Below are 9,874 nucleotides of genomic sequence, written 5' to 3' on the forward strand. Positions count from 1 at the left end.
TTTTTGCAAGAAAATCAAGAGCTTACGGATTTGCCGATAAAGCTAAAAAAATGTTTGGGTCTCTTTTTGCTAGCAAAAAGTAATTTTTGAAACCAGAGCACGATTTTTCGAAGTGAGTAAATATCAACCCCTGTGTTCTTCAAGTAACGGTTTTTGGGGCCTTCTCTACTTCAATAAATTGAAAAAGAAACAAACAAAATTTAAAGCTATTCAGTTTGTGGAAGATACGACTTCCTTCTGTAACTTAAGAACCCTGTTGATTGAAAAATGCGTCCTTGGAATTTTGGAAAAATTTGAGCACCTAAGACAAAACACGCTGTAGAAGAATAGTTATGAAACGGTTGTGCTTTCTTTCCCAGACAAAAATTTGATTTTTTTGCAGAGTAAATTTCAATGGGAAACAATTAAAAGCAAAAGAACAGGGAAGATTTTTTGGAAATGAGCTAGTTCTATGTTAAACTTTTCAAATCAAAATAATGAAATTTTATACGAAAGTAAGCTCCTGTACAAGAAGAATCTATATGTCATCAAAAAACACTTGAAGCACGATTGATTTTGGACACTTCCTTAGTACTCTCGCATTTAAATTTTATTAAATTTTAGTGAATTTTTTTCAAAATCTTAACAATCATTAACACGCAGATAAACTGACAGATATATTGGGTAATGAAACTTCTATATGCTGCATGAGAACAAATTCAACAGATTTTTCGATAAAAAAATTTACGTATGTTATACCAAAAGAATTGCTTCTCACTCAAATAAGTGTTACAAAGTTATTATGTGATATTTTTCCAGGGACTGCTATTTGTATTGCTAATTTTACCCTTTGGGGCAATGTTTTGTTGAAAAAATTGCAGAGTAGAGCAAAAGATCATAATAAAAGAAAAAAACCGTTCTCTCCATTAATAAAGAATTCTGAAATAATATGAACTTCTTCTTGAAATAAGCAAAAGAAAATCTCGAACAAAATTACAAGAAAGTTGAAAAAAGATTTTAATCTTTTGACAATTTGAAAAAAAATGTTAGCTACTTCGGAGCTTCTAAAATTATTTTTATGTTCAACAGAATACGGAACCTTAACCTTTTCATTTGTAATATTGTACCCGCGGGAAAAACAGAATGTTTATATTTTAGCTGCTCTATGAAATTAGCTACCACAATTGTCTAACAGAATTAAACAAGTTTTAACTTTTAAGATAAAAACTGCGATTGTCAAAAATTCTCTCAAAGATTAGAGCACCGCTCCAATTAATCAAGGCGAACATTTACTAGACAGAGTAAATAGTACTTATCAGTTCGAGGCGTTGTGATCACCAGATAATTTAACAAAACAACTAAAGCAGATGACGACGAGATCCGAGTTAACACAACTTTTCAGGGTTTTCTTTGAGCAATTAACGACATATAAAACGTCAAATACAACGACTGCTGTTAACATTTATTGCGTTCTGTCTTTACCCAGTTGCTTTAAGGCTGATATCGTGTCGTGACTGGTAACTCGTAAACCGGGCCGCAGATGAAACAACAGCGATGAATTCTTCTAGCAAGCATTGACTTGTGCTGTTTAATTTTAATAACTACGGTAACACAGAAAATAAAACTTAGCCTTTCGACCTTATAGAATATGTTTTACAATGCGTGAGGAATACAAAAGAGTTGGTTTGAACTATTTCTGGTCTCTCAGAAGCCAGGGTCCAAGAAACTTTGGAACTTTTTACATCCCACGCTTTTGAAGCTGATAATTTAGAAAATACGGAAAAGACATGGAAAAACTTAGATGTCAGTTTCTGGGAATTATCTGACAACGCACAAATGATTAGTTAAAAATTAAAAGAATCGAAATCTTTAAAGCTACCAGAGCCATCTAGAGCAACACAAATAGCAGCAAAACTGCCGGAGAAAACTTCATCAAAGTTTTCCAGATTTCAAACAGAACGTGTTATTTGCAAATTAATAACTGGACTGTTTGTCACTTTTCATGCTCGAGTTTGAATAACAATAATAGTCAACATGTGTTTTACTTCCTTCATGTGACGTCACATGCACTTTAAGAAAGCACAAAAGGCATTTGGCCTTTGCGCATTTTGTATAATGAAAAGTTTTTATGTTCAAAGTCATAACAGAAAGCAATGAAGAGAAGAAAAAAGAAGTAAGTTATCAATAGTTATTATTTGCGACTCAAAACTATGCTCCGACTAACCAAAAATATTAATGAACTTTTGTGCCCTTTTAAACATTAAGACTCAAATCAAGTGTCTAAAGTTTCTTGTCTTTAACTGTGACAGAGCTTTGGTTAGATAACCGAATTATGGGGAGTAATTCGAGGACGTAAGTCCAATACCAAAAACTCTCCATCATCTTTTGATCTGAACATTTTATGATTCAACATCATGAACTTTCAACAGACACAAAACTTCAAATGTCTTTGACCTTGAGCATTTAAACACAAGTTTTGTGGTTCACGAACTAAGCAAACGTGTACACGTTTGCTAATCCGAATTAAGATTACTCAACCATATCCGCAAATTTTGCTGCAGAGAGATACCAGATTTTACATTGATAAAATAGTAACATCAGACTTTTGACAGGAAATTTGAAAATGAAGACCAGAATTTGTGTGATTGGAGGTGGATCTTCTGGCTTGTCGGTTTTGAGAGCGTTGCAGAGTCTGGACGAGTCACAGTATGAGTTTGTGTGTTATGAGAGATACGAAACAGTCGGGGGATTGTGGAACTTCAAGTAAAAATATATTTTGTTCATATGCACATAATCACTAATTCAGCTCGTCACGATTGGCAACTAGAGTGGGCTGCAAATTGATCAAGTAAACTCTATCTTGACACCTATAAAATAGTGTCCGTCTTAATTGGTTTTCGTTAGAAACCAATGAGGAAGGCTTTTCAAGTTAGCGACGAATAAATTTGAAATCAAATGTAAAAAAATTGAATTGAAAAAATTATAAACGTTCATTATCTTCTCAATTTAACTGATTTAAGTGATCAACTAAATTAATGATATTTTGGTTTACACAAGCAAAGCATTTTGATTCAAAAGAGGAGAAAAAACTAGTCTGCGATTAAAGACAAATTTCCTAAAACCATATTACAATGTTTTTACACAAGAAATAGAGGACAAAATATTTTAAAAATGTTAGTGAGCTATACAAGTCTCAGCTCAGACAAGAGAAAAAAGTTTATTAAAGTTTTAGCTTCACTGCTTCCTTTTTTGAGAATTAGTTACTCAAATTCGAGCAGTATTGAGACCAAAAACAATTATAGTTCTCATGATTAAAAAAGTCTGAGCATAAAAAAACACTTGTGAATATCTAAATTGACTCTCTAAGGCCAGTCACAATTTTGTTGCAAGGCCAGTTCAACTTTACCGAACGATCAATATAAATGAAAACTTTCTGGTAATCTAAAGAACTCCAAACAATTAAAAAAAACTGTTTCAATGCCCAACATTAAGAAATACAACTGGAAACGCAAACTAATTATTCAAACATTTATCAGCTACAAAATTAAATCACCTAAGGGTCAAAAATAATCAAGGTTTTTGCTGACTCAAAATTTATTTCAATTTGATGTCTTTATTGAAAAAATTGTTCATAGATGTTGCCATAAAGAACAACGCGCAATTAATAATTAATTAGTTATTTGTGAAGATAAACTATTTTTATAAATAGGGCTTCTTATCTTTTTAAGTCTTCTTTTCTTTTTAAGTGATAACTGGTTGTATCAAGGTATTGAAAATATTGCTAAAGCTTTCGATTTAGTTAACTGAACCAATGTAAAATCAACACATAATATCTATAGTTTTTCAAAGTTTGAGTTTTTTGGCGCAATAATAAAAGGAAGGATACTGACAGCTCTATATTGGAAACATAGTCTCTGCACAGTTTTTTTACGCCTGCAATACAAAACCAAAACTTTTTCTACGACATCGGGCGAGAACAGTGCACGGAAAATGCTATATCATGGAAAATTAGTGGTCTAATTGTATTTCGTGGTCATTCTTTTTTTAAAATAGGCATTCCAACTCAACTAAATGCGAGGTAATCAAAGACAGAGTCTAAAAAATTTTGGAACACTTTTTTTAATAAAGTGCGCCTGCAAATACTGGGACATCAGTATAACAGAAAAGCAAAAATTCAAAAGTTCGTTTACTTTGAAAAAAGGGTTAAAAACCAAAAATGGAAAGAAAACAACCAACCGAAAAGAATACATTTTATGTTATTGATCTGATTTGCTTAAAAAATGAGCATGCAAAATTTAACTTAAATCTGTATAAAACATTTCGGAAATGAAATTTCATAGGCAAGTAAATTTCTTAGTCTTCAACAATAGATTCCTGTTTCACTACAAGTTTAAATTGATTGTTTTTGAGTTACTTTCAAAGAATAATGCTGTTTTCAGCAGGGACATTTTTAACGAAATGATAAAACTTACTTCTAGCGCAAATATAATCAAAATGGCATCAAAAGTCAGCAAAATTTGTTTCTAAAATTTTAGTAGCAGATTCATTCTCGATGACAAGAACGTCACTCGAAACTAACAATGTTTACGTTTTTTCTCTTATGAATAACTGACTTTTTTTCATAATTATTGTCATTCACAACATTTTTTTCTTGTCTCTTAAAATTTGATCTAAAATAGGTAGAAAGATTTGTTGTCAATTTTTCCTGAAAGAATATAACCTTTCATTGACAATTTCCAATTAAATCAAAGCATCTCTAGTCTTTAAAAGTTAATTAGGAAAATTAATCCGGAATATAGTAAAAAAAATTGTTATACTGAACCATCTTTCCTCTGAACTGACCGAAATATGTAATAATTTCGTATTATAATATCTTTTTACGAATACAAATCAGATACTTTTATCAAGAAGAGAAATTCTAGATGCAGAGGCCATTAAATAGATGCAATAGATGGAAATTAGAACCCTTCTATTTGAAATAGTCGGAGAAATCTTGATCAGAATTGAGAACATCACTGACGTAACTGTTGGAAAGGTTGTCTGTACAAGGTACTGAGAATGCGTTCAAATCAGACAGTTTCTCGCAGTGGTGGTTTAATAAATTTGTCTCTTTGTAAATCAGCTTGTTGTCCCATAGAAACCCATAAATGGGTCTTAGAAAACTCATAGAAGCCCGCCCAGGATAAAATGTTTGAACCAAGGCAGCTCTGATTACTTTAATATTCGTTGTGCACAGGTAGAACCAGACCATCTGAACCAAAACCGGCTCTGATCAGACCGAATTGAGTCGCGCCAGGGGTTAATAGACCCACTTCGTTCGGGCAGTGGGTTGCCAGACCTACTTGGGTCAGGTAGTAGAGGTGCCACACTAACATGGATCAAGCACTGGGTTACCACGACGGACACTTTTAACCGCTGAAGTAGCAGTAATCATTGGTGTAATTTCTTGTTTTCGAAAAATAGATAGCAGTTTATACTCATAAAAAACATTAGCTTTCTTCAATAAAAAATATTAGCATCAAACAAAGAAAAAAATTCAACAGCAATGACCAAAACTTGGTCTTTAATGCTATTTTTGATTTTCATTGAGTAAAAATGGCAATTAAATTTGGGTTAATAATCTCTTCTTTTTAGAGCACTGGCTGTTTTATAGGTTGAACTTTTTGGTTCTGAGCAGCGTTTCCAGACTGTTGAAAGTTTTCTGAAGAGACATAAAAATTCTGGAAAGAGCGCTGTTCAGACTATCCAGATCATACCAAAAAAACTATTCAGACTCTAGACCACGCTATGATCACTCGGTTCATTTTGGATGGAGCTCTAATCAAACTTTCCAGAGCGTAGGTGAAGTCATCATCAGACCGTGCAGACTCTGGAAGGGGCTCTGATCAGACTTTTCAGACCTTAAGTAGTCCTTCCGAAGTGTTGCAATTTATCACCCTTGCGCGACCCTAGTTGCTCTGATCGTAGCTGTTTTGGGTCGTGCACCTCATCTTGACAACCACGGTTCATACAAGTTTAGTTGATTTGAGAACAATTTCTATGAAGCTTTGCAGATCCATCAATGAGTTTCTAAATGTCTATAGATTTGCTTTGATCTATCAAGGGAAATTAATGGGACTCGATCCCGAGGCAGAAATAGATTTGGGATTTTTTTTAGAGGCCACGAGGGAATAGAAGACGACGGGATGCCAGTGCACTCCAGCATGTATTACAATCTAACCACAAATGGACCAAAACAGATATTCGAACATCCCGAATTCCTATTTCCACTGGACGATGAGTCAGAGGTATGGTAAATGTAAACATTTTTTGGATCTATTCTGTTTTGCCCGTTTTTTACGTCCCCCAGTTACAAATTATGTTGCACGTTACGATGTAAAAAACAGCACGTGCGCATGGGGGTCGTAAAAAATATCAGCTCACTAAGGTGGGGGAGGGGGCAAAACAGAATATATCCGATTTTTCCGAAAACAGAACAGAACAGAATAGATCCAATTTTTCAATCATTCACCCAATGTCCTTTTTTTGCACACAAATGCATTTCAAATGCATTTTTTGTCATAAAATTATGCCTCCGAAAGACACCAAGCTGTTTTAATGTTTCATCATTCAACCATGGGTCAAATTTTAATTACTCTTTGGACTGCATAACAAGGACCTTTTCAATAACCTCCTGCTCCGCAAAGAAAGATATTTTTGAACAGAATGGAAGCGAGTGGTTGATTGACCAACCTATATGTAACGAGTTCCTGCGCTAAAGGTTTTTGAAATAGCATCACTGACCCGACCTGCGATTTCCAAATTACAATCGACGGTGCCTGGATGGCTTGTCACCGATATGCTATTTTGCTCATCGTAATATCAGTTGTTCTGAACTGTAGGATAATGTGACACATGTTTACATAAAATTGGTTTGAAAATTGGATCTTAAATGGTTAATAAAGAAATTCGAGGAAAGAATTTTAGGTTGATGGATGCTCTTGTCACTGTTGTACATCGAAAACTCAGTATTGTTTTGTGTAAAATGCTGGAGGAGATTTATGAAAGTGAAAAATTAAGTAGAGGATTTATGAGGACGTTCCTCAGATTTTTTTTTGCAACTTATTGACTAATTTCCTTCAATCTGTTGAAAAAATCCATCTCTGGAAAGATTATCAGAAAATGTGTAACAAATTTGAAGTAATATTAATAAGTTCAAACCTAATTCAGGATGAAAAACAAACACTTAAATTGAGAATCTCTACGCTTGACGGTAGTTCGACATTCGACAGGAAATGTTTGTCATCATTTTTATCCAACAATAGGTTATCACAGAATCAACTTTAAAGGCTTTAATGATGGATGACAGTAACGTACTATTTTTTAATGCTTGTTAAGGAAGGGAAGACGATGTACCCTGGAGTTGACTACATTTTCCGATATATCAAAAAATTCATGGAACACTACGACCTTGAAAAGTACATCAAGTTCAAGACTTGGGTTCAAAACGTGACCTTCAACGACGAAACTGAGAAATTCAAGGTCATTGTGAAGGATTTGAATACGTTCACCGAAACAGAGGAAGTGTTTGATTACGTCATAGTGTCGACTGGGCAGTTCAACTATCCAAATTTGGTCAGCTACCCCGGACAGGAGACCTTCAAGGGACAAATACTTCATTCAAAACATTTCATGGATGCTTCAAGATTTAAAGGTGAGCCAAATTAAGTGATTTTTCATTTTCGGATTGCTGTAAGCTACTCCAAACTTTCACACGAAAAGAAAGCTGAATGAAAACTTCGGAGAAATGTCGATGGCCGATTTTGACCGCACTTTTATTGATCAGTCGGTGTTAAAAGTGAACTGGTTGGTGACCTGGTCGGTGTTAAAAGTATGTTTATAAATGGTTATTCTGTTTACCTCTTGAATTATTAAAAAAATCAGCTTTGAAGTAAAAAGAAAACATTAAAAAAACAACAAAAGTACATGAAGGAATTTTATACAACTTTAGTAACTAAATTTTAGTTATATTGCTAGCTTGAATAGCAACAAAGTTTCAACAAAAATTCAACAAAAATTCCCAAAACGGTCAACCTAATGCAACTGTTAAGTGCCTACCGTTAAGTACCCCCCAAAGTTGCTCATATGTCTGTCTAACTTTTGCGTGAACGAACTGGGCTGTTGATGAGGATCAAATTTGAAAATAATAAAACAAAAGAAAACCAATCGTACAAATTAAAGAATCTTTTGAAAATAATTTGTTTCTAATTGCATGTGCCGTAACTCACTGATTTGAAAAAATTGGCAGAAAAACACCTAAACTGATTTTTCCAAGAAGGAAGCGTGAGTGATTCCATGTTTGATTCGAACTATACTGATAATATTGACAATGATCGGTTGTGAAGCAGGATTTCATCAATTTAAATCTTCTTCGTTTACAAAAATTATTTCTCGAATTATGTGATGAAAAATATAAAATTTAAAGAACTTTTTAGCAACTTAGTGACAGGTTAAGATATTAGTCAACATTATTGGGACACAACTAACATCCAAAATTGGGACAATCTGATTCAGGTACCCTATACTGCGCGTGCTCTGAACATTTAAGTAACAGAGCTCTCATTTGCTCGGAATTTTTAAGTGACAGTGCTGATCAGCATTGAATTCTTAACTTACATTATGGCCTTCAGTCCTGTAATTGAGGGTCTGACCTTATGAAAAGACCCATAAAGTTGAGTTGGGATTAATTTTCATTGCGGAGGAAAGACCAAAGTAACTGTCGATTCATGGTCGCTGTATATAGGTTGTTTTTGTTACCAACAAGATCGTGTCTTTGAAAACTCCCGCAAAATTGTCAATGAGGAATTTGGAAATAAACACACGTGATAGTAACAACGATTTGATTCGGTAGCTAAGCCATGATTGAATAAAATTAATAGTTATCAATTTCTCCAACACACTACTGCGCTTCCATGACAGTTTTATTAACCCACCTCAGGGTCCTTATTTCAGGGAAACGGGTTCTTGTAGTTGGGGGATCCTTCTCTGCAGAAGATATAGTCCTCCACTGCTATCTTGCTGGTGCAGAGTACATTACAGTGTCTTACAGAACCAGACCTATTCATGCCAACTTGCCCGCTGAAATCATCCAGAGGCCTATCATCTCTAAGATTGATGGATATACTGTAAGGTAAGTTGCCCAAACTAAATTAAGGGGAACATCTTGCTGGAGACAAACACGTAAATGCATGCCAGTTTCTGCCTCCTTGAGAGATTTTTGATTTCGAACATTTCTTTGTTCTCTTTGGTTCAGACATTAGTGCTCCTTATTATCATATAATTGCGGAAATCATGAGGCTATGCGCTCTATGCCAGCTGATCTAGAGTGAAGGGTTGGTGGCTGGCTTTAATAGTAGGATTTGGGGTGATTAGGGTTGATTAGGGTGATTCGGGTTGATTCGGGTGATTAGGGTTGATTAGGGTTGATTCGGGTGATTCTGGTGATTAGGGGGATTAGGGTTGGATACCTTTTCTGACCGATGACGAAATCTTTATTTTTAACAGAAAAGGTTATTAATTGAAACTAAACCAGTTATACTGAATTTTGTTCAGTTTTGGTCGCACTAAGGTTTCAAGGTCATATATTTGAACGGATTGGCTCCATTCTCAAAAATTGGAAGAATTCTAAAATTTGTTTTTTTCTCTCTTAATGCTGACTAGCCAAGCGTTTTGGGGTAGGGAGGAATTTATTTCTGTGTATGTATGTATGCATGTCTGTGTGTGAGAGAGAGAGAGATAGAGAGAGTGTTTTGTGTGTGAGAGAGATATTGAGATTCATAAAACATACGAACATTATTATTACCTAATCACCATATTCTGGCGTTATGCAAGTTTACGTATGGTAGCGATTCCAGGA

General features: G+C 34.5%; 1 protein-coding gene across 1 annotated transcript in view; it reads left to right on the top strand.

Moving 5' to 3' along the window:
* Nucleotides 1-2,437: 2,437 nt before the first annotated feature.
* LOC142355993 (trimethylamine monooxygenase-like) overlaps nucleotides 2,438-9,874 on the top strand; it is a 10,246-nt gene continuing 2,809 nt past the window's right edge. Inside the window, exons 1-4 of the mRNA XM_075407988.1 lie at nucleotides 2,438-2,742; nucleotides 6,137-6,266; nucleotides 7,357-7,672; nucleotides 8,971-9,148. Of these exons, the coding sequence (XP_075264103.1) occupies nucleotides 2,603-2,742; nucleotides 6,137-6,266; nucleotides 7,357-7,672; nucleotides 8,971-9,148 (764 nt within the window). The 5' untranslated portion in view covers nucleotides 2,438-2,602. The remainder of the gene's footprint in view (nucleotides 2,743-6,136; nucleotides 6,267-7,356; nucleotides 7,673-8,970; nucleotides 9,149-9,874) is intronic.

Source organism: Convolutriloba macropyga, unplaced genomic scaffold (assembly GCF_964194025.1).
Source record: "Convolutriloba macropyga unplaced genomic scaffold, txConMacr16.3 SCAFFOLD_1173, whole genome shotgun sequence".
Classification (NCBI taxonomy): Eukaryota; Metazoa; Xenacoelomorpha; order Acoela; family Convolutidae; genus Convolutriloba; species Convolutriloba macropyga.